This window comes from Fusarium vanettenii (assembly GCF_000151355.1).
Source record: "Fusarium vanettenii 77-13-4 chromosome 4 genomic scaffold NECHAsca_3_chr4_2_0, whole genome shotgun sequence".
NCBI classification, from domain to species: domain Eukaryota; kingdom Fungi; phylum Ascomycota; class Sordariomycetes; order Hypocreales; family Nectriaceae; genus Fusarium; species Fusarium vanettenii.
In genome coordinates this window covers 1,268,934-1,295,053 of record NW_003315879.1, presented here as the reverse complement: position 1 = coordinate 1,295,053, position 26,120 = coordinate 1,268,934, and the positions used below count along the sequence as shown (strand labels likewise).

General features: G+C 53.0%; 10 protein-coding genes across 10 annotated transcripts; 7 read left to right on the top strand and 3 right to left on the bottom strand.

The window, feature by feature from the left end:
• Positions 1 to 5,460: 5,460 nt before the first annotated feature.
• Positions 5,461 to 6,732, top strand: NECHADRAFT_38913 (uncharacterized protein; the record flags this gene model as incomplete). Its single annotated transcript, XM_003052071.1, has 2 exons — positions 5,461 to 5,529; positions 5,806 to 6,732. 2 exons carry the CDS (start codon positions 5,461 to 5,463, stop codon positions 6,730 to 6,732), a joined length of 996 nt encoding a protein of 331 aa, XP_003052117.1.
• Positions 6,733 to 8,141: 1,409 nt separating this feature from the next.
• Positions 8,142 to 9,545, top strand: NECHADRAFT_78971 (uncharacterized protein; the record flags this gene model as incomplete). Its single annotated transcript, XM_003052070.1, has 1 exon — positions 8,142 to 9,545. One exon carries the CDS (start codon positions 8,142 to 8,144, stop codon positions 9,543 to 9,545), a length of 1,404 nt encoding a protein of 467 aa, XP_003052116.1.
• A 585-nt stretch (positions 9,546 to 10,130) lies between these two features.
• Positions 10,131 to 11,384, top strand: NECHADRAFT_92657 (uncharacterized protein; the record flags this gene model as incomplete). Its single annotated transcript, XM_003052069.1, has 3 exons — positions 10,131 to 10,346; positions 10,443 to 10,659; positions 10,714 to 11,384. 3 exons carry the CDS (start codon positions 10,131 to 10,133, stop codon positions 11,382 to 11,384), a joined length of 1,104 nt encoding a protein of 367 aa, XP_003052115.1.
• Positions 11,385 to 11,594: 210 nt separating this feature from the next.
• Positions 11,595 to 12,618, bottom strand: NECHADRAFT_73588 (uncharacterized protein). Its single transcript, XM_003051622.1, has 4 exons — positions 12,444 to 12,618; positions 12,209 to 12,392; positions 11,925 to 12,012; positions 11,595 to 11,875 (listed from the first exon to the last, which is right to left on the bottom strand). The coding sequence occupies exons 1-4, from the start codon at positions 12,546 to 12,548 to the stop codon at positions 11,758 to 11,760; spliced, it is 495 nt and encodes a 164-aa protein (XP_003051668.1). The 5' UTR covers positions 12,549 to 12,618; the 3' UTR covers positions 11,595 to 11,757.
• Positions 12,619 to 13,058: 440 nt separating this feature from the next.
• NECHADRAFT_100032 (uncharacterized protein) lies at positions 13,059 to 14,022 on the top strand. Its single transcript, XM_003052068.1, has 4 exons — positions 13,059 to 13,065; positions 13,199 to 13,236; positions 13,302 to 13,377; positions 13,427 to 14,022. The coding sequence occupies exons 2-4, from the start codon at positions 13,205 to 13,207 to the stop codon at positions 13,859 to 13,861; spliced, it is 543 nt and encodes a 180-aa protein (XP_003052114.1). The 5' UTR covers positions 13,059 to 13,065; positions 13,199 to 13,204; the 3' UTR covers positions 13,862 to 14,022.
• Positions 14,023 to 14,028: 6 nt separating this feature from the next.
• On the bottom strand, positions 14,029 to 14,843 carry NECHADRAFT_92655 (uncharacterized protein; the record flags this gene model as incomplete). The annotated part of the gene is made up of 3 exons (XM_003051621.1): positions 14,029 to 14,456; positions 14,504 to 14,715; positions 14,767 to 14,843. The coding sequence occupies 3 exons, from the start codon at positions 14,841 to 14,843 to the stop codon at positions 14,029 to 14,031; spliced, it is 717 nt and encodes a 238-aa protein (XP_003051667.1).
• A 1,068-nt stretch (positions 14,844 to 15,911) lies between these two features.
• NECHADRAFT_78966 (uncharacterized protein) lies at positions 15,912 to 17,594 on the top strand (the record flags this gene model as incomplete). The annotated part of the gene is made up of 2 exons (XM_003052067.1): positions 15,912 to 16,787; positions 16,827 to 17,594. 2 exons carry the CDS (start codon positions 15,912 to 15,914, stop codon positions 17,592 to 17,594), a joined length of 1,644 nt encoding a protein of 547 aa, XP_003052113.1.
• A 151-nt stretch (positions 17,595 to 17,745) lies between these two features.
• Positions 17,746 to 20,777, bottom strand: NECHADRAFT_100030 (uncharacterized protein; the record flags this gene model as incomplete). The annotated part of the gene is made up of 2 exons (XM_003051620.1): positions 17,746 to 20,709; positions 20,761 to 20,777. The coding sequence occupies 2 exons, from the start codon at positions 20,775 to 20,777 to the stop codon at positions 17,844 to 17,846; spliced, it is 2,883 nt and encodes a 960-aa protein (XP_003051666.1). The 3' UTR covers positions 17,746 to 17,843.
• Positions 20,778 to 20,988: 211 nt separating this feature from the next.
• On the top strand, positions 20,989 to 22,374 carry NECHADRAFT_60055 (uncharacterized protein). The gene is made up of 5 exons (XM_003052066.1): positions 20,989 to 21,106; positions 21,163 to 21,404; positions 21,461 to 21,883; positions 21,933 to 22,082; positions 22,132 to 22,374. Exons 1-5 carry the CDS (start codon positions 21,045 to 21,047, stop codon positions 22,212 to 22,214), a joined length of 960 nt encoding a protein of 319 aa, XP_003052112.1. The 5' UTR covers positions 20,989 to 21,044; the 3' UTR covers positions 22,215 to 22,374.
• A 219-nt stretch (positions 22,375 to 22,593) lies between these two features.
• Positions 22,594 to 23,452, top strand: NECHADRAFT_78963 (uncharacterized protein; the record flags this gene model as incomplete). The annotated part of the gene is made up of 2 exons (XM_003052065.1): positions 22,594 to 22,983; positions 23,039 to 23,452. 2 exons carry the CDS (start codon positions 22,594 to 22,596, stop codon positions 23,450 to 23,452), a joined length of 804 nt encoding a protein of 267 aa, XP_003052111.1.
• Positions 23,453 to 26,120: the final 2,668 nt, after the last annotated feature.

Here is a 26,120-nt window from a genome sequence, read left to right as displayed (position 1 = left end):
TTGCCCCAGCCTCTCTTCGAATCCTTCATGAGGCGCAGCCTGAAGGCTCTCACTGCAGTCATACTGGCTGTGCTATGTTCAGTAACTCAATACTTGTCCCTCGGGGAAGTCATCACTTCGTTCATACCCGATTCTTCTGAATTGCTTCCCTGTGACAACATAGCGAATGTCTGGGCTGCCTCAGGAGAGCCACCCTGTCGCTTATGCCGTGATGCTAAAAGAGTGAGAAGGGGTCAGCATTTGAGACTGGCCAAGAACGATCGCAAATAACGGAAAAGACACAGGAAAGCAACCAGGCCTAGCCTACCAGTCTAAAGTTGCTGGTAGGGAGCATCATGTTGAGTACTCGTTGAGATGGCTGGACATAATAATCGGTCAGTCAACTCGCAGAAGTGACAGTCCATTGCAGACATTGCAGCACACCTGGTCCCCATTTGCGGTTCTTATATGCACCAGCTCGTCTACAATAGACACATGGGTATTCAGAACGAATTGAGTTCGTCCGGTTGCCAAGACATTTGCACGATCCACATTAGACAACACGAGTGCGCCAACCTCCGAGGAGACGCTTGGTTGACATTGGTAAATGACCTGTAGTATGCAGCAAGTATTGCTTTTCTACATGTCATCGTACTCTTAACCACCAAGGGCACAATATATGCTACTCACGATAACGTCACTCAACACTCCTCTTCCCTCAGCCTCCAACTCGTGTCTATTCACCCTACACTTGTATCCCGAGCAACTTGACTAGACAGGACCCGTATAAGCCGTTACACCTCGTACAATGACCGCATGTCGAAAACGGTCTCGTACGAGAAGCTCGAGAGCCTGATCTGAACGATAGTACATCGAGGGGCTGATCGGGCAGCACAGCCCTTTTTCCTGTGGCACCTGAGAGATATTACATGTAGGGGGTAGTTTTTGAACGTTGAGCGTGGCTGGCTGAGCATTTGCCGAGACACTGTGGGACTCGAATTTTCTTTTTCTCTCCTCCCCCATCGCAAACAAGGCTCCCTGTATCGGGATACGTTGGTTGTACATGGTCTCCTGCCCAGCCGGGCGTCCAATCCGATCCAGCTAAGATGATTCTCTATTGAAGATCGCTGAAGCCATTGTGGGCCTGCGTCATGCATACTTCTCCTCGCGTTTCTCTGCCGAAGATGCAAGTAAGCAGAGATGGTGTGCCTTGTCATGTTGCTCGCAGTGTTTGCCCGTCTGGCTTTGCTTCACCGACATCTTTTTCCAAGTAGGCACATGCGTCTATACCCAATCAACTCATTGACCAAAAAAAACACACATCGATCTTCACTAAACCCACGCCGTTTTAAAATAATGCTCGGCCCGCCCAATTAGCTGTGGACCCGATGAGACAGGACTAAAGACATGCACTTCGTGGACCTTGGCGTGGGTTATAAACGCAGGAGATATCTTGGTCATGATTCACGGTTCTCATCTCTACCAACTGGAGGATGTGGAACTGATTCACAACTTGGATTCGTCGGCTGGCAAGTGTAATGCCCGAATCGAGTCAAATTGCCCGATGACATTTCGAGGGAGCATGGTTGATCACAAGTGGACGCTACCCGAAACAACTGTCAGTTCAACATCTCCGGAGTTGACTGCTCACTTAGGCAATTATGAAGTGCTTATGATCCTTCAAGTTAATAAACATACCCTCAAAACATGTAACCCAAGTGACATTCTAAGTCTAGGATAGGGAAGTAGTTGACATTAAAGTTGATCTACTGATAGCCGTAAAAGGGTCGATCCTCTCTTGTCGATCATGCCAATTTGGGAGCCACTTGTCTACATGAAGGTTGAGAAGTCAGATATGGTTTCTTGCCAGCGGCATCTTTCCGCAATTGTATGTATATGGGCCGGAATCAGCCCTTTACCAAGAGTTGCAGGCGTAAAACGTGGCAACCCCAGGGTGGCTTATGGAGTCTCGAGAGGCCACTCGAAGAATAAACTCAACTTTACATCCTCAGTTGTACTACCGTCTGTTCATGACTCGAGTAATTCAGCCAGCAGAGCTGACCTCTAATGAACATCAAGAGATGTCATCAACTAATGCCTCCAAAACCATGCCAAGAAGAGTGTACTCTCAAGCTAGTCTAGTATAATGACATGCAAAGTTGTCTCTTCTCTCAGCTGTTTAGTTGAACCAGGATTTGCGATCGGATGGGATGCGCCAGCGATCAAATCAACCACGGCATTTCCCCGCGGATCCGCGGCACCATCTGCCGTGAAGCCTGAGGCATCCCTGCAAAATCGTCAGGTTTCAGTGCTAGACAAATGTACTTTGTTGGTTCTCCTTCCGCTGGAGGCTTCTCTCGTCTCCGTCCCGTCCCCCCCCTTACTACTCTGAACTCTGGGCGGCAGAGAAACGCAATGAGAGCCTGCAAGGATGACAACTCCCTCCTACAGGCTTCTGCCTCTACAACCTCACTTGCAAGCCCTGCAGCAGGATGCCACTACTGAAGTTCTCACTCTGTTCCCTGTGGAGAAGAGAAAGGGTCTCATGAGCTATGGCCTACCAGAGTCGTGTGGAAAATTGTGCGAGGCTCTGCTACAGAATGTGGTATATTTTTTGTCCCCCCCCCCCTCTCAACCAATACCCCGAGCTCGCGTTAATCTTGGCAGGCTTCTGACCTCGAGTCCTGGGCAATGACCTTTGGTATGGCCGTTAAGGATCTTCGGAGGCCTGAAATTAGCCCCCAGGCCTTTCGCCTCGAAAAGGACAACACCTCTTCACTACTCAAGGGCTACACGGCGATAGTCGTGGCCCTCGGAAACACAAAGTACGACGTCGAGCTCATATCCGGCGACAAAAAGTCTGCGCAGAAGGAGACCTGGGACCCAGCCTTTGCCCTCCATGTCCACGAGACTGGCCTTAGAGCCATTGTAGGGAATCTCCGGTTCCTCTACATTCCCCTCCACCTGGAACCGATCTCGTGCCTGTGACAAGCTGGCGACCTTGCTCACTTCATGATGTGTATCATGTCATGGTCTGTATTCGCGTCCGACGCTGTACCGCTTCCGCTTCCGCCCGCGGTCGACCTCGAAGCGCCTGTGGTCAGACTTTTCTCAACCTGCTTACGGCTGCGTACCGCGTAAGCAACACGCCTGGCACCGAGGCGTTGGTTCGCGAGGCTGTCACGTACCTGACTTTTCCATTGCAGAGGTCAAAGACGAGACTTGGGATTCGGAGCACCTCCGAGGGCAGTGGTGTGGATGGACGGTGGGCAACGGCAGACTCCTCGCGTAGGAGTGGAAAGCATTCGCTGGTAAAGTGCTGGCCGAAAGTAAAGTACGAGTTGACTGGACGGCATGAGGATCTCGTAACGATGGATTAAAAATGGGCGAGTCTTGTAGATAGGATACCTCTTAATGGAAGCTCGTAAGCTCGCACGCCGAGCACGCTGGCAAGCTCGTCCCCGATCAATATGCACTTGGGCAGCGCGAATCGCTTCGACCTCAGCGTGTCACTGCCGCCGCTGATGCACTTGGCCATGGCTTGGAGCATGTCGTCCCTGGGCAGACCGTTATTGTACGCCACATGACAGGCGGCAACCATGACCATGCTGTGAAGCTGAAGTTCTCGGCCCTCAAAATCTTTGGCGGCAGCTGCGTAGGTGTCGAGGAGAGTCGCCCAGTCCATCTCGTGGCGGGACTGGATGTGGGACAGTGTCAGGCGGTCACGCAGGCGCTGGATATCGTCTGGCGTAGACGGCGAGTTGTTGTCCCAGTCCTCGTCTCCCTGAGGCAGCCTCTTCATCCAGTTTCTGATCCATTTTCTCTGAGTCTCCAGTCCCCGCCTCCGGACGGGCCTCTGGGGGACGGGTCTGCCTGGGTCTTCAACAATAAACTCGGCGGCGAAACCTGACGGCTGTGGGGGGTTCATCTTGAACGCCAGAAGTTTCTAGGTCTGGAAACCCGAACGGTGAGCAGTCCAATGTCATGGAGAACCGCGGTGTTGGAATCGTCAGCGTGTTGGTTATATGGGGGGGCTTTGGGTCGGCTGCCGATTGTGCCGCCAAATTTTGGACTCTGTGTGAATGATTGCACCCACCAGGGTCGGTACTTGAGCCACCCGCCCTGGTGGGAGCTGTCGGGCTCCTCGGCAGGCATCAGGAGCGCAGAGAGACTGGAGAAATCAGCTCTACTCTAGGGACCCCGAGCAGAGGATTGCAAGCCATTGTGTCATACCGGTGGGAAGTGACAGTGGTGTTCGGTCATAGGCCCATCGTCCCCAATGGTCCAATGCCACGTCCTGTTTCCTCAGCCTTGTGAGGGCATTTCAGCGAGAGCATGAGTGGGACAAGAACAGCTTCGATCCCCCAGGTCAGGTGGGATCTGGGATGCATAAACGGCTCCGTACCAGCAGCTTCCTCTCGACGCCTGCCGCTTCCAAAGTAGGATCCATCTTGGCCATCTTGGCATGGGTTTCTCTCACCATTTCAGAGCCACTTCAAGCAGTCCATCCCCTACAAGAACAAGTCCATTAACGTAACGTAACAGCCAGACCAGGCATGCGGCAAAGGGAGAAGGGACAACGTCTCTCTCACCCGCTAACCTCGGTGGAGACCCGGTCTGCCGGGGCAAGGGGAGCTGCCTTTCCGCGACTCCTCACAGTTCCAAGAACCCGGGCTAGCGAATAGCATCGGCACGGATTTAACCCCTAGATCTGCGGTGAGGTGTGCCTTGTGGCCGGACTAGGGTCTCTCGTTTCTGACCAAGTCGCCTCGCAGCGCTGTGGGCTGCTAGGGTCGAGAGAGATATGCAGGCTTGTTTCAACGGCGTGACGGCGTGACGAGAGGCGTGCGGCTGCAACTCGCAGATTAGCGCCGTAGATCAGCGTCCAGGTTTTAGACCGGACGAGCAAGTTTGCAGACGGGCTCTGCGAAGCCGGGCAACTCGACTTCGAGCCTGATCGAGACCATCCCCACCTGGAGAGACTGTTTCGTTCTGTGCGTGTTGTTCGCTTCACCCTGGCCGCCATGATCGCCAGGAAGGGGCAAAGCTAAAGCAACGTGGGCATGGGTGGAGCTTGTCGCTTCCAGTGTTAGTGAGCGTGGGGTTGTGGCGCACCGTGTAGGTGTGGCTGTGGCTGGCTGACATGGGACAGAGTGTGGCTAAGCTGAGCCGAGAGCACATGCCCACGCCCACGTTAGGAAAGTGGAAGGGAAGGTGCTGACGTCGTTGCTGCCGCGTAAAGTGGCAGCTTCATGCCTGCCTCCACGTCCACGGTCCATACCCCTGAAAAAAAAAACCCGAGGACCCGCCCTTGCAATCTCACCTTGAGGACAGGTTGGATCGTCGCAATCGCAATCGACCTCATGAACTTTGTTGCTACTCAGTCACTCCTTTAAATTTCCCTTTGCAGGCGCTTCGTCGAGTGCTCCCTCCGTACTCCTTCTCTGTCGTGTATCCTTTGCCCGATGGCGGTTCGCTTCAATGGATGGCGATCCCGCTGTTGATCCGGAGCTTGACTCCTTCAGCTTGGCTTTCCCTCTGCCATACCGTGTCGGCTTCATCGCAACCTTGGGTAAGTATCAGTGTGGTCTCGTTGACGATATGGACTGAGCCTGACTTGTCGCAGCCGTCTGGGGATGGGGCTTGAACCTCCACTGCCTCTATCTCTTCAATGTCGACGTTCCGCAGCTTATTCGATATCCCGGCCGATCATCACCGCAACACATTCCGCATCATGGCTCGACCTATCGCCTCGCTATAGCTCTGTCCGCATTGTTCAGCTTGTCGATAACTCTGTTTTGGCTTTGCACATGGGGCATTCCGGAGCGCGTTATTGCCTACGGCTGGATGCCGCTATCCTACCTCTTTGCACTGGTTGTGCTGTTCGTTGTTCCGCTTAGGAACCTCCCTAGCGGCGGTAGAAGGAGGTTCTTGGCTACCCTGCGGCGCGTTAGCATTGGTGGGCTAGCCGAAGCCCAAGACGGCAAGTTCGGAGATATCTTGCTCGCCGATGTTTTGACATCGTATGCCAAGGTCTTTGGAGACCTGTTCGTTACGTTGTGCATGTTCTTCTCAGCACAGGGTTCGTCGACTAAGAGACCCGATCGCAACTGCGGAGGAACAGTGATTGTGCCGCTCATCATGGGGTTGCCGAGTTTGATTCGGTTCCGACAGTGCTTGATTGAGTACTATCGTGTTCGAAGGGCACCATACAAGGAGTCGACGGGTTGGGGTGGTCAGCACTTGGCCAACGCCCTCAAGTACTCGTCGGCATTTCCTGTGTTGATAACCAGCGCCTGGCAGAGGTCCGTGGATGACCCAGAGTCAAAGGCCATCCTCCACAAGGCATGGATTGTTGCTGTGTTGATCAACTCACTCTACTCGTTCTACTGGGACGTGACCAAGGATTGGGACATGACCCTCTTCGCGTCAAAGCGAGACCGAGAATCACCACACCATCCCTTTGGGCTGCGAGATAGGTTGGTCTTCAGGGTGCCCAACCTCTACTACTTTGTGATCGGCATGGATTTGATGCTGCGGTGTACATGGTCGATAAAACTCAATAGCCGCCTGGACAAGTTCAGCGACCTGGAGGGAGGTATATTCCTCATCGAGTTTCTCGAGGTGTTCCGACGATGGGTGTGGATCTTTTTCCGCGTCGAGACGGAGTGGATCAGGAATTCCTCCACCGGCCTCGGGATCGACGACATTCTTCTTGGAGACTATCAGGGCAAGGACGACGAGGAGGATTAAATGGCGTCATTATCAGGCACAGTCAAGGGACTACAAGGGACTACGGCAACTAAACAGCGGTCTATCCGGGCGTCCGGTGCAAATACGTGTGTGTGTTGAATAGATTGGGATATCTAATGAGAGTCATCTTGGGCCAAGGTTTGGCCAGAGTCGAACAAATCTTCTTACTCCACGTCGAGACACGCATTCCTGATGCGGCCCCGCGATGGTCAGGGCCAGGGCTAGGGAGGGCCAGGGCTCACGGCTCACGGCGGCAAGGGCTTGAGTTGCCACGAGGGCATTCCGGGTCTCTGGGAAGGTTTCTGGTGCAAATGTCGCCCTGGTCTCGAGATGGCCATGTCGCCTGTCGGATGGGTCGTCCCGCGTCTCTGGGCAGCCTTGCCTTTCCCGGAACAAAATGTCGGTCAACCGCAGAGCCAAGGCATGTCAACTGAGTCGGGCGAACCGGAACTCTACCAGACGAGTCGATGCTTTGGGAAGACTCGTACAATTGCGGTAGCCACTAGAAGCACTAGAGCTCAGGAGGCACGACATGGCGTGGTTGGGGCTCTCGGCAGCCAATGCTCGCCCGTGAACAGCTTGCCGTCAGTGGCCGTAGGGTTTTCTAACGACGATGGCTTCATGGTTGTTTATCTGTCAGTGAGAGGGCACAGACGTGTCACGGCTGTCAGATGTCTGCGCACGTCTCTACGAGGGAGAAATATGGCCATTTCGAGTGAGACTGACCCTGGAACTCGACAATTATTCAATCTATTCCTGTCATTTCTGCCGGGTGCCGCTCGCGCAGCCCTCCACTCAGGCGCGGTGGACTGGAATGTTGTCCATTGTCTTGGAGGATGTGGTCCTCGTCTCGCCGAGCCTAGACTCAAGCCTCCCGCCACAACCCGCTTGGTCCCAGGTGACTCCGGGGGAGATGAACGAATATCCAGGTTCCGTGGGCTTGGTAGCCACCGACGGACTATGACGGCTCAAACTCACAATGTTTGGGCAAACTCTTAAAGACCGAGTTCGTGACTCAAGGGCATTCGCTGCGAGGTTTTCGCCCTCTATCGCTCTCACAACCCTTGACTCACGGTTCCTGCACGACAAGACCAATATTCATCCATCCACAACAAGATCCAACAATACCGACAAGATCGATCCTGGAAACCGGTCAATGAAAGCATAGTTTCTTTGTGGCGGAGTTGAACTCGAAGTTTACTTGGCTACGGGGGAACAAAGGAGATCGCGCCCTTGCGTGGGCTTGAATCAACAGCCCAGCTATTGTCCTCTGCGGTGGCGCATATTGAGGGTTGCAAGCAAGCCGAATATATCCTTTATGCGAGGCCCCAGCGCTCCGATCTTGCGATTCAGACGACGAAAGACACCACCATTCCAGCGACAAGAAACATCGCATACTCCGCTTTACCATGCAAAGCTACCCACGCTCCATCAGCAGCATAGAACTGACGCTGCCCCCGGAAAATGCCTACCTGTACATGACAAGGCCGCTACCACCACCGCCAATTCCGTCGAGGAGTTCATCGCGGTCCAAACCTGTGCAGACTCGGAGATTCAGCGCCTTTCCTAAGACGACGGGACCTGGAAACAACCCCAAAGAGCTACCTCAGCATCCTCCTGTCGTGGTTCCTTTGGCTCTCTCACGACGACGAGCATCGCGTATGAGTATTTCAGGCGCCAGCACTATACGTGAACGCCGATCCTCTCAAAAGATTCAACAATTGACTGGCCATGACGTTGGAGGAGGTATCGACTGGACATCGCCTCCCTCAAGAACCAGTTTCTCTCCCGCTATTTCGCCAAAGTCGATCCCAGACGATTCATCCAGTGGATATAGCCTGTCATTAGACGAACCCATATTCGACGTGGAGCCTGCAGAGCACGAAGACTATCAACCAAGATCCTCCGACAGCAGCATGCCCCCATTGGAACCGGACTGCGATAGCATGATGAGCGTCCAAAGTTTTACAGCACCGGCATCGCCCAAGACAATGCTACATCGCTCTGCCTCATTACATCTGCCCAAGACGAGACGATTCAGCACTGCAACGACGCCATTGGAGACTGTCCCCGACCTTGACGACCATGTCGACCATGATGTTCACCATGTTCATGAGCAAGAGCATGATGAACTTGTCCACGACGACCCTAACGACTCCTTCGACGAAGACGCGCCTTGGCAAGCAAGCCAATCTTACAACTATTTTAGTGATGCTGAGACTGCAGACGAGTACCATCGAATCGCTACCAGGCTGGCCAACAACGACAAGCGACAGTCCATCTATGGAGGTGCCTCCATGATGTCGCAGTCTCAGTCATCGCTCAGCAGACGCCTCAGCGTTTCTGCCAAGTCGCTATTCACCCGCAAGAAGGACTCGTCCCTATCCGTCAGCTCCAGTAGGACATCACTCACTGCCATCAACTACCCTACAAAAGGACCTTACTCCCCTTCGATTCCTCCGTCGTTGGATACCGCGAGCATAATCTCACCGCCTCGAAGTATTTTCGAAACTGACGATGAGGAGGACATTGACGGAGACGACGGCAGTGTCAGGGAGACCATCAAGGACTTTTTTGCACGCAGAAGTGAGGAGCGTACCTCGACAGAGATGGTGATACCTCGCTCCCTCCCACGACAGCTTGAGCGTCCAGAGCAAAGCGGGCTCTTTGTGAAGACGGGATCGCAGGTCAGGGATCTGTTTGCTAGCGCGCGGGACGGGGCCAAGATGATACAGGCAGCACGGGGTGAGAGGAGAAGAACTCAGCTGAGAAGTCAGATCAGGATGATCCCAGAGGAGGAGATTGGACGGTGAGTGATGAACGATTGGAGGGTAATTTCAAAGGATATGGTTGCATTTCAGCGCGGCGCGAGTGTCACTTTGAGAAAGATTCCCCCATAAAATTTTTGTCATGTTATTCCAGGTAGCACACGTACCTCTACAGTGCACACGAGTATCTATTCACGTATAGGGATTTGGTTCCATGTAATGAGATGTGTTGGCCGTGATTCAGAGCTGGATGAGTTTACTAGCATGAGGATTAATCGATCAACGGACGGTGGCATTACAGTTTCTAATATGCAGCACGTACTTGAGGACTCAACAGTTACTGTAACTCGCTCATCTCAACTTGAATGTCTCACTCAAATCTCGGTATAAATCAAATCGCCGATTCGGTCCCAGCCGGCTGCCTGGTTCCCTTACCTACCGAGAGCCCCGCCCCCGCAGATCTGTCACAAGCCGGAGCCGGAGCCGTTCCCGATCGAGACCGCGGCTTCCCCCAACCATTCATCCTGCATCTACAGAGAGTGAAGCGCCGCCGGAGAGAGAGAGTGTGAGAAAAGGTATAGAGATAGACATACTCGGGGCTATAGAAGGAAACGGCCACCAAGACACATCATGATCCACGACGCAGCCTCTGCCGCCGCCATCGACCAGATCCCGGAATCAACAGACGCTACAGCTGACAGCCACTGCGTCACCGACGCTGACGTCGTTGAGGCGCTACAGGAGGGTATTCGTGAGGCTGCGAGGGAGGAGGTGCTGATCAACCACGGAGAGGCGTCGCTATACTATGATGCTCTAACCATGTCGCCTCTGAACGCAATGTCTACGGTGAGTTTCTACTCCATCCCTTGACTTTGTACTCTTATTGTTTTCCATATCGTGTATCAATATTTGTGTGTTATAATGCTAACTTGCTACTTCAAGGCGGCGCTTGCTCGTTTCCGCGCATACAAGCCCCCGGCCTTTCCTCTATGGGATCGTCTTCCCGCTCGGAGGCGTGCGGCTGTTTTGATTCTTCTCTATGCTGACCGTCGGGGCGACCTGCGTGTCGTAATCACGATGCGTGCGGCCAGCCTGAGGAGCTTCTCGGGCCATGCTGCGTTCCCCGGCGGCAAGGCGGATGACACTGAAGAGACTCCATGTAAGATGCTTCTGAATATGAGCTGTGAACTCTACATTGACATGAAAACTCCAGTTCAGATCGCACGCAGGGAGGCGTGGGAAGAAATTGGACTTCCCATGGATGATAACAAACTCCCAAAACCTTTCCGCATCGAACATCTCTGCTGTCTTCCTCCCTCTCTCGCCAGGACTCACCTCGTCGTGCGGCCATGTGTCGCCTTCCTCCACGCAGACCAACGCACACCCGATGAGCCCGCGCCTACAGTGGACGAGATCATGATACCTCGATTAGACGCTCGCGAAGTCGCTGCAGTCTTTAGCGCGCCCTTTTACAACTTTCTCAAGCAGCGTGATTTACCTCCTGCGCCAGGCGAGGCACTCCCAGAGGGACACTGGTACGACGGCTTTTGGCACTCATGGAAGGATTATCCCTGGAGGGTACACAACTTTTACGTGCCCGTCAACAACCAGACAGTGTCAAAGCCACGACGGAACAGCACGCAGGAAAACCTGGCTGAGAAGCTAGAAGAGGAGGAAGAGGCTGAGGGCAGGTTCAAGGTGTGGGGGATGACGGCGCGGATGCTCGTAGACGCGGCGAGGATTGCATATGCTGAGGAGCCCGAGATGGAGCACAATGATAACTACGGCGATGAGGCGATTATTGCGCATGCTGATGAGCTTGGTGATTTGAGTGAGAAGAAGGAGGAAAAGAAGGAGGAGAATGGGGAGGCGGCCAAGATGTAGACTAGGCGAGGCAGTGCAACAAATAGACTTGGGCTCAGCGACGGCATAAGGGCTCAGATGAGTCAATTCTCTAGACCATATTCAAAGCCTATGTTTCTGGATTCAAAGGTCGATTCTGCTATGCGGGAGTCTTTATCGTGACCCAGGAATAGCAGTTGGAACAAGGGTTGGCAAGTCACAAGGCACCGCTTCAGCTTCATATCAACTCTAAGAAGAGAATATTCATGAATTCGATGGGATTTCTCAGTGTATCATAAATGCTGTCAGTATCCAGTTGCTAAAGTCCAAGTTCAGGTTATCCTGACCACAAGCATAGTATCTCAGCTTGGACAGTTCGCCATTAAAACGCCATTGCAGTAGCCATTGCCACTCTTTAGTGGCACGCATTGTCCTTTGTAGCCGAAGTTCTATGTCCAAAGAAGACGTATCCAATAAAGGCACCAAGAGACACGGAAACCATGACCCAGCCGTTGTAGGTCATAAAGACGAGCCTATCGGCCATTAAGAACTGTCTGCCAGAGATTCATCACAGTGACTTACATGAGCATGAATGCGTAAAAGTTCTGCAGGGCATACAAGACGGCCTTGATGAGATGGGCACGCTGGTCGGCCTGCTCCTGGTTTTGCCCTGAAAGGATGGGAGTCGACTCAGTAATAGGTTCATCACCTCACGGGAAAGACTTAGCATTGGCACTTTTTACCCAAGAAGTATCGTATCACAAAGGAGATTATTTCATATCCATTCTCGGGCTCCCCAGCCCACTCACAGGAAAGGGGAGAATGTGTGGTATGCAGTCTATGAGAAGGGGGGGATGGAGGCTCACTGGGTGTGGCGCGGACGCGCTTATCGAGGGCTTCTTCGTAGCGGCGAGAGAGGGAGCGGAGGGCTTCGTAGCCTACGGCGAGGAGAATTACTGCGACGAGGGAGAAGACGAGGGAGGATGTCGAGCGGATGTGCCATTGTCGGAAGACGATGCAGAGGTTCTTGGTGTCCCAGGTGAAGAGCATCTAGAGACGTCGTTAGCGGGTGGATGGGCAGGGGATAATATGGGAACTTGCGTTCATGCTGCACATGTCCTTCATGCCTCCATCGCCATGATCCATGTCGCCGTGACCCATTCCCTTGTGGTCCATTCCGCTGTGATCCATGTGTGCGTGGTCCATTGTATCTACTGTCGTGGGGAGGGTATTCGTTATCGTGAGGTCGTCGTGATCTTGGAAGGCAATCGATGGTATCGTCGCAACAAGAACAAATGCAAGTAGAAGGGACGTCTGGTGATTAAATATCCAAACAACCCGACGCTTGAAACGAGCTCAAACGTGCGCAAGCTCGAGATGGTGTAGAGGTTCACGACAGGGAGAGCTCGTCTCCTCGTGGCCGAGCTGTGGATGCACGGGATCTGCCGGACTTGGATGGTGCGATAGCGGTACCTGAGACACCACCCATTCCACACCAAAGTCCAAGTACCCGTTCTGGAACGGCCTGAACATGACCCCTGTAGGAAGCGATTATCGCCCACTGCGACTGCGGGGGAGAGAGCAAATGGAACCCAAGGCCCGTGACCAGGTTGAGGAAGTGGAAATCGAACTCGGAGTCATGGAGATAGGACGGGGAGACATTGAGCAGTGAGTGCTAAGTTTTGGAGGCTGAATCTGAGGTATTATTAAGGCATCATGATTTGTTAGCTACCTACTTCTAAGCAGCCAACTTAAGATCTCCGTAACATCCGCAACTTGACTAGTACATTAACAAGTTGACAACCTGAATCAACCCACATTGGTCGACTTTTGAGATTGTATTCGTGATACTATAGTGAGAGATGCTTTCGGCACCTATCAACTTGCCCAAGTGGTGAGTCAACTCTAATCAACTCGTCCACCAAGACACTTTACTCACAACTCGATTCACATTGCAAGGCTTGAAGAAAACTCTCATCTTTTGCAGCCGCCCATCAACAACTACTGCGTCTACAATGAAGAATTTAGCGTCATGGTAAATATCAACCACACCCGAAAAAAAGGACTCACTGACTCAGTTCAAGATCGTCGGCGGCCCCAACGCCAGGACCGACTACCACATCAACCTGACGCCCGAGTGGTTCTACCAGTACAAGGGCGCCATGATGCTCAAGGTCGTCGACGAGGGCAAGTTCCGCGACATCATCATCCGCGAGGGCGACATGTTTCTCCTCCCCGGCAACACACCCCACAACCCCGTCCGCTTCGCCAACACGGTCGGCGTCGTGCTTGAGCAGCGCCGACCCAAGGATTCGCTTGATCGCATGCGATGGTATTGCGCCGAGTGCGGCGAGGTCGTGCATGAGGCTGCGTTTCACTGCACTGACCTGGGTACTCAGATCAAGGCTGCTGTTCAGGATTTCAAGGGTGATAATGATAAGAGGACTTGTGGCAAGTGTGGTACTTTGGCTGATTGGGCGCCCAAGCCGGGGAGCATCAAAGACCCCAATCTGGAGTAGATTGAAGGTGTCTAAGAGTGATTGTATCAAGAGTGAGTTAAAAGGTGTATGGTATGGCGGGCGTTGATGTTGTGGTAGTAGCTGTTGCAGAATGTCTGCCTCATTATATTCTACATTTTGGTGTCATACTTTCTCATACATCTCATCAACCAGTTCCTCACATTCCTCTAAGTCTCAGCAAACGAGTAAGAGCTGGGCGACTGCTCCACAGGAATCTCAATGTTGCCCTCCTCCAACTCCTTACCATCAACCCTCAGACCAGCACGGATGACATCTCCCGGCACAGCAGGGCCGACACCGGCAGGAGTTCCAGTGAGGACAATGTCACCGGGCTGCAGGGTCATGACCTTGGAGATGTCGCTCAGGATGCGAGGGATCTGGTAGATCATCAGGTTGGTAGAGCCTTGCTGCTTGACCTCGCCGTTGACCTTGAGGAAGAGCTCGACGTCCTGCGGGTTCGTGATGGATGCCTTGGGGATGATGTTGCTCATGGGCAGGAATGTGTCGAAGCCCTTGGCAATGTCCCAGGGGAGACCCTTCTTCTTGGCCTCGTTCTGGGCGTTACGGGCCGTCATGTCGATGGCCACGGCGTAGGCTGCGTTGTGTTAGCCATTGTTTGTTCCCCAATTGAAAAGCACGTACCCTTGATGGCATCCAGAGCACCCTGGGTGTCTGAGGCCTGGAGATCCCGAACCACCTTGCCAATGATGAGAGCCAACTCAACCTCATAGTGCATGTCAATGCCATTCGGCCGCAAGACCGAACCCTCACCAGGGAGGACAATGGAAGAAGAAGGCTTGAGGAAGAAGAAGGGCTGCTTAGGCTTGGTGTTGTTGAGCTCAGTAATGTGCTCCCTGAACATCAATCGTCAGCGCAAGTCTCGAGGAGGTCAAGGTCAAACATACGCAAAGTTGCGGCCAATGCACACCACCTTGCCAGCCTGCTTCAGGCTCGACGATGCCTGGGGTGCCAAACTGGCCATTGTACGTCTAAGGGCAAACATTTTGGATGAAATTGAACGGGGGTATCTCCTGTAGAAATCCTCAAAGCTCTTAACTTTGGTGATGAGGTTTGGCGGGTGAAATATCCCGACGAGAATCACAGCGCGGCTTCGGAAGTAACAGCCGATGGTTCCGCCTCGGAGGTCGGCGCCGTGTCTCGAGTCGCCGGTTGGTAATTAGAGGCAGATTTAATGATTTGCAATGGGGCGATGAGGCCTGGAAGAGATATTACCGAGGCATTTCCACGCCGACTTCGCAATTGAGAATATGGGGATTTGTTGTCTATGACATCTCACGCTGTCGAGGTAATCGCTCGTCATGGCCTCTCGGTCGGCACTCCTCCGAGGCCATCACGGAAATTCCACTTTTGGACTAGCGTCATTCTTCATCACCTCCTCTGATCAAGTCGCTTCCTCTTTATCCCAACATCTACAAAGGAGCTTTATGAATTTGACCTCATCCATCAATATTGTGCCCGGGCTTTTGGTAACTTATGGCTCATTGATCGAGTGTCTAAGCCATTGCAACCAATAAGAGCCACTTCCAAAGCAACTGCATACAGAAGGTTGAACTCCAACTACCAAGTGGTACTCCTTCATACCCGTCTTTGGCTCTTCCAATATCTGATTCTTTGTTGAGACTTGTTCTCGGCTTCTACAAAAAGAAATGTATCTGCCGAGTAGTGATCTCGGCTTCATATTGGTGTTGTTGCATTGTTCAACCCAACTCCTTTAACATCCTCCACCATGTCCGTTTTCCCATTCAAGAGGGCCGCTATTTTAAACCTACAAAGAACTAGGCCATTGTATCAACGAATCCCACAAAGTCTTTCTTTCCAACAATGGCTCGCTTTCATGATCGATCAAGTCCGCTACTTAGGGTCAACAGGACTTGTTCTTGGCCATCAACGAGTATCTATAAAATCAACATGGAGAACATTCCTGTTCTCTGACAAAAACCGGCAAATCAACAACTCAGTCATTCATTACGTCTACCCAACTACCTATCGATTATCAAAGCCAAGGCATCTTTCACCAGCCTCACGAATCATGTGTATCAGAGTTGATCGCTGGTTCTACTGCCAGGTGCAGGGACAAGGTCCTCCGGTCCCCCCAGAACGGGAACTTACCAATGCCCAAGCATATTTCTGGACGCATTGGCAGCATGGAGAGACGGTGGGCCTTAACGAGCAAAATCATATGGATCTTCCTCCCCTTCAAGGCTACCACTACGCCCGCCACAAGGAGGAACGCTGGATCCGATGCGCCATGACCAATGTCACAGCTTGTATGCAGTACCCTCTGGAGATTCGTACCGATCTGTACGATATCCCCTGCCCGGAATGCTCCCAAGATGACCCTTGCTTCTTGTCTGCTCCGCCCGTTCTCGCTCTCAAGAACAAAAGTCCCAACATGACGCCAGACATCCTCGCCCAGATTGTTGATGCATATGCATACGAGATCATTATCCTAATTACTTCTTACTTCCGAATGCAGATCAATAACATGGAACTCGATGAGCCATCTTGGGAGGTGCATCAGCGCGGTCTTTACTGCACGCTAGATAGGGACCACATTATAAAAGACACCCCCATCGCGGTAGAGGGCCCTGTGGCATACCCGTGTTTTCCGGATTGTCATTGTACAGCTCGTCCTTGGGCTCAAAACTCCTCGCGGGCAGCCCGCAACCAGGCTGCCACCCAGGTGAGAGTCAGGGGCATGCAACAGTGGTTCGGCTGGGCAAAGGACGAAGAAAGCCCTCCCCTGTGGGTTAGGCATCATTTCGTCAATATGCCAAACCAGCTCTGGTTGAACGAGCACGAGAATGGCATCCGGAGATACGCACGTCTAATGTCCAAGGTCAGCACAGCCGCGCGCCAGCTCATTCGGCTTGGCCCAAGCATCCAGGCCGGAAGTAGTATGGAGGTAAGATTCACGCCTTCAGCTTATCGAAGAATAATCCAGTTTGGGCAATCCACAGCGATGAAACTCATAGCTTACCCCTGTCTCGATCCCGGCGTCACCAACGAGTTCCTCGACCTCCTCATGCGTGACCACTTCCTCAGCGCTCTATGCCCTTTCCTCGACACTACTAGGGATGAGGTGGGCTGGAGACGCGCTTTGGACTGCCATCAACCAGCCTCGCCGGTAATGGAGGCTCTTCTGGAGCAAAGCGAACTTGCGTTTAACCACCCCAGGGGGAACCAGCTGAACTCTCAAGCCACGAGCCGACACACTGAGCTTGCAAATGCCCTCGAACGCAACCGTGCAATTTGCGTCAACAATGCCCTCATCAAGAAGCAGGTTGCTGAAGGTTTTGCTCAAAGTTGGGTGGTCAACTCCTCGTACGCTGCAAGCAACACCACGACCTGCCATATCTGCACCGAAGACTTTGACAGCGTCAACGCCGACGATGACATTCCTCCACACCTTCGACCTATAGAAACGCGCTGCTGTCACCAGTTCATGCACTTCCGCTGCCTCAAGGGCTCTACCCTACGCAGGGAGCAATGCCCCTTGTGCAACGCGGGGCTAAAGGAAATGGGCTTTGATGAAAAAATCTTTGTTCCAGATGCGCAGTTGGTGGAGGAGGGTCACAGAGGAAACCTGCCTGAGGGTATGATGGAGCATCCTACTTCGCAAGAGAGGCATCGCATGGACGAGATTATTGACATCATCCTCACTTGGCTGGAGCAACAACGGAGGAGGGCAAACAATGCCGTTGAGACGTGAAGGAGGCATCACTTGTATGCTTTCAAGTCTCGAGAAGCGCCAAGTGGCGACCTCATGAACGGTCGACGAGTGTCTACCGGATCAACTTAGAGTTTGTGTGAAAGATCAGGAAAACTATAATGGATAGACGTGTGGTTTTGGAGAATCGGCGTTGGCGTTGGTCAAACTAAGGCATATAAATTGGATATGGATAGTGCTTGAAATCTATGGTTTTGCTCTTCTTTTTCTCTACATCGAATTTCATCTACATTAAGCAACGTGAACAAACGCCCTCTTCCTGGCGCTCCTCTCCTCGTTCTCCTCCTCCCAGTTCTCATCCACATAGTCCTTGACGCTGCGGTCGCGGATCTGCATGCCCACCACCTTGAGGGCGGCAATGTTGACGCCCATCTCGTCCTTCTGGCGCTTGAGGGCTGCGCGGAGGTTGACGCGGATGCCGTCGAGCATCGTCTTCATGGTGCGGCTCGCTACGATCTGCTTGTGATGCGTCTTGAGCATGAAGAAGAGGATGCGGCACGTCAGGGGCATGTTCATGGACCGCGCGGCGAATAGGTCCAGGAAGGTGAAGAGGATGGGCACCGACGCGAAGGGGAGCACTAGGAGGGCGTCGTGCAGAGCGGAAGCCTTGATGCGTTGGAGGACGGAGAGGACGTACGCCTCGGCTGTGATGTTGCCCAGAGCCAAGAAGACGGGGTTGCGTTGGGGAGGTTGCGCGTGAGGGTTGGTGAGCTTGGCCTCCTCGTACTCGCGAAGAAGGCTGAGATCAGCCATACCCATCTCGAGGGCCTCTGCTATCCGCTCTCCTGCCATGAGTGTCTCTGTTGTCTGCTTGCTCGCGGCAGCCACCTCGTTGTTCTCATCCTGGGCATCAGGATCGCGCTCCAGGGATGTGGTAAGCGTGCTCTCGTACAACTCTTCAATCTCCTTTTCACGCTCTTCCTCCAAGAAGATCTGCTCCTCCGTCTCATCCCAGACGCGGATGCTCTTATCGTGGCCAGCGCTGACCAGCAGGTTACCGCTGTGGGCGACGGCGATGGCCCAGACCTCGCCGTGGTGACCGTCAAGACGCTGGATCTGCTCAAACTTGTCACCGTCCCAGTACCGGATGGTGCGATCCTTGCTGCTGCTGAAGAAGTGGTGTCCGTTGCCATCCGAGTTGTGAGGCACAAAGGCGATCTGAAGAATACTGTCCTGGTGTCCAAAGAGTGCCTTGTGGCAATCTCCAAAGTCAAGACCCCATATTCGGATGTTCTTGTCAGCTGAGCTTGTCACGATGAGCTTGCTGTCGTACGAAATATCCATGCTCAGAACGGGGAGCTTGTGGCCGTAGAGGTTGAGGTACAACTTGAGCGAGTCAACAAAGAAGACCTTGACCGTGTTGTCCAGGAGCGCGACCGCCAGCAGCCTCGCGTCTGGAGAGAACTTGAGGCTGAGGATGTCATCGGAGACCTTGAGTGTTCTCGACTGTTGCAGCTTCAGCTTTGGTGTTGTCCTCCTCGTGCCCAGCACCTCTTCTTGGACAATCTTGAAATCCCAGAACTTGGCCGTCTTGTCGGCACTTCCAGAGACAACAGATTTACCGTCAGGATGAACGTGGAGAGACCAGATAGCACCCTCATGGGCATCCACACTGTCCAAGAGAGCCGCGGAAGCAACATCGAAGAGCTGCAATTCACCACTTTTGGTACCAACTACAACCACCTTGTCTCCAGGGAGGAACGAACAGCAGAGAGCATAGCCGCACTCGAAAGTTCGAATGCAGTTTTGCGTCTTGATGTTCCAGATCTTTAGAGTACCATTAGATGCTGACGCCAGCATCCTGTCATCTGAGCTGAGAGACAGGGCTCGGATATCTGTTCGGTGGCCAGGTAGCTCCACGGAGAGCGCCCTTGTATAATCAGGGGCATCCTTCTTTGACTTTTCGCTCTTGTCCTTGGGTGACAGACTATAGTACTCGAGGAGGTTGTTTGTGGTGCCTACTAGCAGGTGAAGATCTTTCTGTCCAGTTGGTACAGCCCAGTCAACAGAGCGGACCTTGCCTCCTGTCCGCACGATAACGTACTGGACAAAGACATCGCTGATATCAGCCTTGGAGACATCAACTGGCTCTTCACCCGCGTTCGCCTCCTCTTCGGCAGCCTTGGCATCCTTGGCCTTCTCACGACGTCTTCTCCGTTTTCGAGCCAGCGCCTTTTTGATCTCGGCCTCTGAGCGTATCCTCCACACGTCCACTGCCTTTTCTGAGCCGTGGACGGCAAAGTAGTCCTTCTTAGGGTGGAAGATGACTTCGGTCGCCTTGTCTTTGCTTTGTCGGTGCAATGTGCCTCGGTCTTGCAGGAACTGTGCTGCAGCTGGCATATCCACCTTGCGAGCGCTGAGCGCAAGGCCATCGGCATCCAAAGACCAAACCTTGATTTCGCCATCGTTTCCGGCTGTGACGCATCCGCTATAGTCGGGGGATAGTCCAAGCGCCCAGCACTCGCCGTTTGTTTGAGAGATATGGGTTTCGATACAGTGCCTTGATGACAAGTCCCAGAGCTTGATGAGAGAGTCCTTGCCAGTCGTCAGGAGGAACCCCTCCGAGGCTCCCTCGCCATCGAGGACCATGGCTTGCGCACCATCTTCATCCTCAACCTGAGGCTCTGGCTCAACAAATTGAAGACCCGTCACTTGATCCTTGTGTCCTCGCAGTTTGAACTGGCCAACCTCAGCAACCAAATCCCAGATGATGATGTCCGTGTCCTTGGAACCGCTGGCAAGTCTGACACCAGCCTTGTCGAATGCCAGCTTGGTGATCGCAGACTTGTGGCCGTTGAAGTTGAGAATGACGGACGAGATCTTGCTATCCCAAAGTCGAATACTGCCATCTTCGTAGCCCACGGCGAAAACGTCCTTGTCGGCTTTGCTTTGCGCGATCGCCGTCGCAGGCACAGAGCAGCGCTCATCTCTCCAGCGACTTAGCAGTTCGCCCTTCTTGATATCCCAGCAAAGAACTTCCTCGTTCGCAGCGACTATCGCCTGTCCCGCGCCGGTTCCCGTTCGATCCTTGGACGACCAGACCAAGTTGGAGGTCGCCGAGGCGACGACACCAAAGGACTTGCCATGCTCGTATTTCCTGCGCGAAAATGTATTAGCTCAGGTCGCTTAGATATCCTTCTCAACTCACAGATATGACTTGACCATATTTGCTGGATTGCGACCAGAATTGGCCTTTGCCGACGATGTCTCTTACAAAAGTGCCCAGAATCCTTCCTCCATCCCACGACTGGACTTGGGAAATTTTCTTATCGATAAGCACGGGCAATGCACGGCTCCACCAGAAGCTCCACGTCACGTGGGCGGCTGGGAGCTTGACGTGCCTCTACCACGTAAGCCCCACTACCAGGCGTCACCTACCTAAGCTCCCAGGACGACGAGAATCAGGGGAGCGCAAACGGACCTTTCGACAAGATGCTTCTTCTAGACTACCAGAACGTGCTGATTCAGTCGGTCCTGACTGAGAGGTTCTCGGGGTAAGCTTGCGCACTCCAAATCACCCGAAACGGAAGCTAATAGCATCGTACGTCAGTGCCCCTCCCGCCTCCATCGACCAGACGGTCAGCGACTTCGACGGCGTTACTTTCCATATCTCGACCCCCGAGACCAAGACCCAAATTCTTCTTTCGATCCAAATAAGATGCTTCCCGGACCTCGTCAAGTACGGAGCTGAGGAGGTTCTCCAGCGAGAGTATGGCGACTACGTGGCACCGGTTGAGCCGGGCTTCGACTTCTCCGTCCTGGTGGACCTGGAGAACCTCCCAGAGTCAAAGGGTAGAGCTGCCAACGTCACCCAAACTGCGGAGAGCTCAATGCTGATTGTTGACCAGAGGAACGTGATGCGCTGGCCCTCAAGTTCGCTCTCCTGAAGCGCAATGCCATGGCTGCGCCGTTCGAGCAGGCCTACCAGGAGCACTACGCCCTGAAGGAGGAGGCGTCCAAGTTCACATCCGAGGAGGCTCCCCAGGGCGTTCAGGAGGGAGGCGAGGTTAAGGCGATCCACTACCGAGAGGAGGAGGCCATCTACGTCAAGGCCAGCCACGACCGAGTCACCGTTATCTTTAGCACCGTGTTCCGAGAGGAGACAGACCGAGTATTTGGCAAGGTGTTTATCCAAGAATTCGTCGATGCGCGACGACGAGCCATTCAGAACGCCCCTCAGGTCCTCTTCAGGAACGACGCCCCTCTCGAGCTGCAGGGTGTTCCAGGAATTCAGAACACCGACTCTGGAGACATTGGATACGTCACCTTTGGTATGTTCACCAAGGTGTGGTGTTTAGGGATTGGCTAACCACGACACAGTTCTCTTCCCCCGACACCTCACACCTCAACGCATGGGCGATGTTATTTCCCATATCCAGACCTTCCGTGATTACTTCCATTACCATATCAAGGCCTCGAAAGCATACATTCACTCCCGTATGCGAAAGCGAACTGCCGACTTCCTCCAAGGTGAGCCCCTGACTTGCCCATTTATGACATTGGAGCTAACAAGACCCAGTGCTGCGCCGCGCCAGACCCGAGAACGAGGAGAAGGAGAGAAAGACGGCAAGCGGCAGGACCTTCAAGGTGCAAGGAAACTAAGCATTGGCGCAGGAAGAGGTGGAGTTCTGTGTCAATGGTTATAGATGCGAAGCTAGACGTGATCTATCACTGAGGGCGTGACGGGGCTAGTAGACGTGGTGGTTAAGCAGGAGTGTAGCTATGGACGAGCCAATGATACTATAAAATTCCATATACCGAACTATGTGTCAATCAGGTATTAATCGTGTTGTTAGAAGCTCAGGCTGAGAAGCCTTCTCAATTGGCACTCTGACTGGTGGAAGCGTTCGCCTGAGGCACCCAATTAGCGTTGGGCACTCAAAATCAAGGGTCCTTTGTGGCTCGAGCTAGGAGACATGCCGATACATGCCGATCCTTCTGATACAACACCAAGCACAACGGCCCTCGGGTCGCTACGACAATGGTATGGCCGTTCGGATCGCAGAGTTCCGACAAGGGCAATGAGGGGAAACCCCAGGAACAGACGAAACGATCAGCCGTGTCATGGACGCGATCGCTAGGCAGCCCTGACCCGGATCCTTTTGCTGCCGCCAAAGAGTGGGCGCCTACAGTTTTGTTCTCGCTCACGGGTCTTGCTGCCCTGCAATTGTACGCAAATTACCTTCGGCGGATACCTGGAGCGGCCTATGTTCGACCCAACTTCTTTCGCAACAGGAGTCTCTTTGGTCGAGTCACGAGCGTTGGCGATGGTGATAACTTTCACTTTTTCCATACCCCAGGCGGTCGGGCGGTGGGCTGGGGCTGGTTGAGAAAAGTTCCAGAATCCCGCAAAGAGTTGAGAGGTCGGACGGTATGTGCATACCTGACAATTGCACTCAATTAAATACTAACAAACTTACTTATAGATTCCCATTCGCATCGCAGGCGTTGACGCTCCCGAAGGCGCCCACTTTGGGAAACCAGCGCAGCCATTCGCAGCTGAAGCACTCGACTGGCTGACCAACTACATCCTCAACCGCAACGTCCGAGCCTACATCTACAAGCGAGACCAGTACGAGCGAGTCGTTGCGACGGTCTATGTGCGGCGGTTCCTGTTCCGAAAGGACGTGGGCCTGGAGATGATCAAACGCGGACTGGCGACGACGTATGAAGCAAAATCCGGGGCCGAGTTTGGGGGCATGAAGGAGGTCTACGAAAAGGCGCAGGCCAAGGCTAAGCGGAAACGAAAGGGCATGTGGTCTGGCAAGGCAAGCGAGTTTGAGAGCCCGAGAGAGTACAAGACAAAGTGGGCGGCACATGATAAGAGCAACAGCTCTTGAAAGGAATGGATTTTGTGCACTAACGGATTACCCAAAAGTACGGATATGGTTTGCATTGCTATTGCAGCGTCCTGGCATGAATGAATGAACGAGTATGAAAACCACGGTTGATTCAGATGGACAAGTCCTTGAATGGAATAGTGTCGATGACCCATGTGATGCTATTCTGGTAATACGTACACATTGACTCCGTACTTCCCGTCAGATCTATTAAAAGCGAGGCTTGGCCCAGAGATCCATCCCTTGCGGGAGGATTCAGACCAGGCCAGCTGAAGAGAAATAGCATGGAGACCCCCAACGACGGCGATCATGCATCGTCATCCTGAGTCAATTCAAGGGAGACACGTTGGCGGGCTGTGGCCGTGACAGCGGCACAGCCTGGCACCCGTAATCTGCCAATCTAGCGGTTGCTACGACACGGAGCAAGAAATGTTTCCAGGCAAGGGATCCGGTAACAAGGTCTCAGACAGCCGTTTGTCTCGCCGGTTGATGGTTGTGTTCGGTGTTATGCGCTTAGTGGTTGCGTGTAACACTAGCGATAGATTGGTGAGTCAACAACGGCTGCAGAGTATTCAATAGATGCGTCCGCAGCTCCAAGGTCATCAAGCTCACGCCGATGCAGTTGATCGAGATTGCTTGCCTATGCATGCAGAAACAGCCAGGAACATGCTGTATAGAATCACGTTGTCTTGATCACCATTTGCTCCGTCAATTTTACATTCTCGCGGAGCCCATGTCTGAGACATGATAACCAACGAGGTGTAGTGCAACGTGATGCCCAGAGAAGCCCCCCTGCCTTTACCCCCAACCTCCTGAGTTTAGTGCGCCATGACGGTGACAAAATAGGCAGACAGCTCGTTCTCGCACTCGGGCAAAAAAATAGACGATACACCAAAGTATCAAGAGAGTTCCTTAACTCTTCATAGGTACAATAAATAAGTCTATAAAAAAGCATTAAATGACAATAATCTAGGAGAGAGTTTATGTATTTTTGATATATTTTATTCATCGTACTTGGGGGATAATAAACTAAACTAATATATCTGTCTATCCTCGTGTCTCGTTTTTTTCTTGACCCAGGTGCCTCGTAAAGCGAGAAGCTGCTGATGGATTATTGTCCAGCTGTTCAACGAACCTAGACCCCGGCCAGCGGGTCATCGTATGCGGCCCCAGCATGGATTCAACGGTAAGGAACGAATGACGAGCAACAGCTCAGCGGTGAAAAAACGATGCTGGGCTTTAGTACGAACCAGTTAATCATGCACTGCACAGGAGACGTTGTATTCGTACCTACATGCTCCGTAGGGGATTCGGCCTTTAGCAGCCGCCCGTATGTCTCTCGTCTGTGTGCTGTAGAAGCAGGTCTGCGGCGGGAAGGAGACCAGAGCTGCAGCTGCACTGCGCTCCACTAAATCCCCTGACCATCAACAACGACAAACCACCTCCCGCCTCTTCTCTCCCCCAATTCTCACCTCATCCTTTCGCGAGAATCCTTAGCCGCGAGCGGAGGGGATCCTTACCTTGCAAACTTGTCATTCGTTTTCTCTCTTTCTTTGACCCTCTCCTTCCTTTCTACTTGTTTGCATTTTCCCCGTCTGGGCTGTGTGACGTACGTACGTACCCGCCCACGTCGACTCGACAACACAGCACAGCACAGCGCAGCGCAGCACATCCAAGCCAAATTGGCACCCCTTCTTTTTTTCCGCAGCAGCCTCGTCTCTGACCGTCACTCGCTACCTGATCTCACCAACCCACTCACTCGTTAATACTGCTTCGCCTCTGTTATCTGGACCCGTCACCGCCTCTCGACAGACGTTGTGACTACGAGGTCATCCAACTGCAGGATCCCGAAACTCCCGGCCAACTATTGCAGACCTCTCATTCCAGCCCAGGTCGACCAGGAAACGTGTTTCCTGTCTCTCATTACTCGAATACCTCACCCACCGGCTCGTGCCTTTGAGCAAATATCAAACACCAAATCGCGGCATCATCCCGCATAAAGGCAGAATTGTCCGCACAATAAACTGTCGCCGCTGACGAGTCTCTTTCATACGACGACGAGCCTCGCCGGCAATCAAACTCTCGGAGGGTCCTCCCAAGCTCATTGGTGTCGCAGCTTGATTAAGGTGGCGCCCTAACTCTGGCCCGCTCCCGTGGTCGCGATACGTACCACCGGTCGGTCATACGTCTTGTCCTCCCTTGTGAAAAGGTACGACTCTGTTTTTTTAATTGTCTGTTCCACGGCAACACCACAAACTCAGCGGCTATGCATGTGTGCAATTCGATTTGAGATCCCCTTCCCGTTTTTACTTGTCTTCTTTTCCTCCTGGCCAACGATTGGGAGCACCTCGTGGTTCGTCGTCATCTTACATCCAGTCACTTCAGGTACCGGCTTGCAGTGGAATAGGGGCCTAACCGAGTCGGGCTAGTAGCAAGGTTCTGGAAATCCAGTGCACGTTCCGTTCTCGAGGACGGACATCTCCATCGCAAGCAATTTCCCGCATACGTGCTCTGCTGAGGTGCACTGCCTGCATTGCCAGCAGTCAACTTGGATCCTACATACCACTATTTCGACCGCGATTGTGTGCCAAACGACGACTTCTTGACGAGCGACTGCGATTTCGACGACTAGAACGAACGTTTCTCGATTTTGCCGATTTTTTTTTAC

What these genes read in the sequence shown, in the direction of transcription:
- NECHADRAFT_73588 (XM_003051622.1), bottom strand. Translation starts at nt 12,548, where the DNA reads ATGGACCACGCACACATGGATCACAGCGGAATGGACCACAAGGGAATG. An exon ending in AGGACATGTGCAGCATGAAC is followed by an intron (nt 12,393 to 12,443) that starts GCAAGTTCCCAT and finishes CGACGTCTCTAG; the next exon opens with ATGCTCTTCACCTGGGACAC. An exon ending in TTTTACGCATTCATGCTCAT is followed by an intron (nt 11,876 to 11,924) that starts GTAAGTCACTGT and finishes AATGGCCGATAG; the next exon opens with GCTCGTCTTTATGACCTACA.
- NECHADRAFT_100032 (XM_003052068.1), top strand. Translation starts at nt 13,205, where the DNA reads ATGCTTTCGGCACCTATCAACTTGCCCAAGTG. An exon ending in CCTATCAACTTGCCCAAGTG is followed by an intron (nt 13,237 to 13,301) that starts GTGAGTCAACTC and finishes TCACATTGCAAG; the next exon opens with GCTTGAAGAAAACTCTCATC. An exon ending in ATGAAGAATTTAGCGTCATG is followed by an intron (nt 13,378 to 13,426) that starts GTAAATATCAAC and finishes ACTCAGTTCAAG; the next exon opens with ATCGTCGGCGGCCCCAACGC.
- NECHADRAFT_60055 (XM_003052066.1), top strand. Translation starts at nt 21,045, where the DNA reads ATGCTTCTTCTAGACTACCAGAACGTGCTGATTCAGTCGGTCCTGACT. An exon ending in GAACCTCCCAGAGTCAAAGG is followed by an intron (nt 21,405 to 21,460) that starts GTAGAGCTGCCA and finishes ATTGTTGACCAG; the next exon opens with AGGAACGTGATGCGCTGGCC. An exon ending in AACTGCCGACTTCCTCCAAG is followed by an intron (nt 22,083 to 22,131) that starts GTGAGCCCCTGA and finishes AACAAGACCCAG; the next exon opens with TGCTGCGCCGCGCCAGACCC.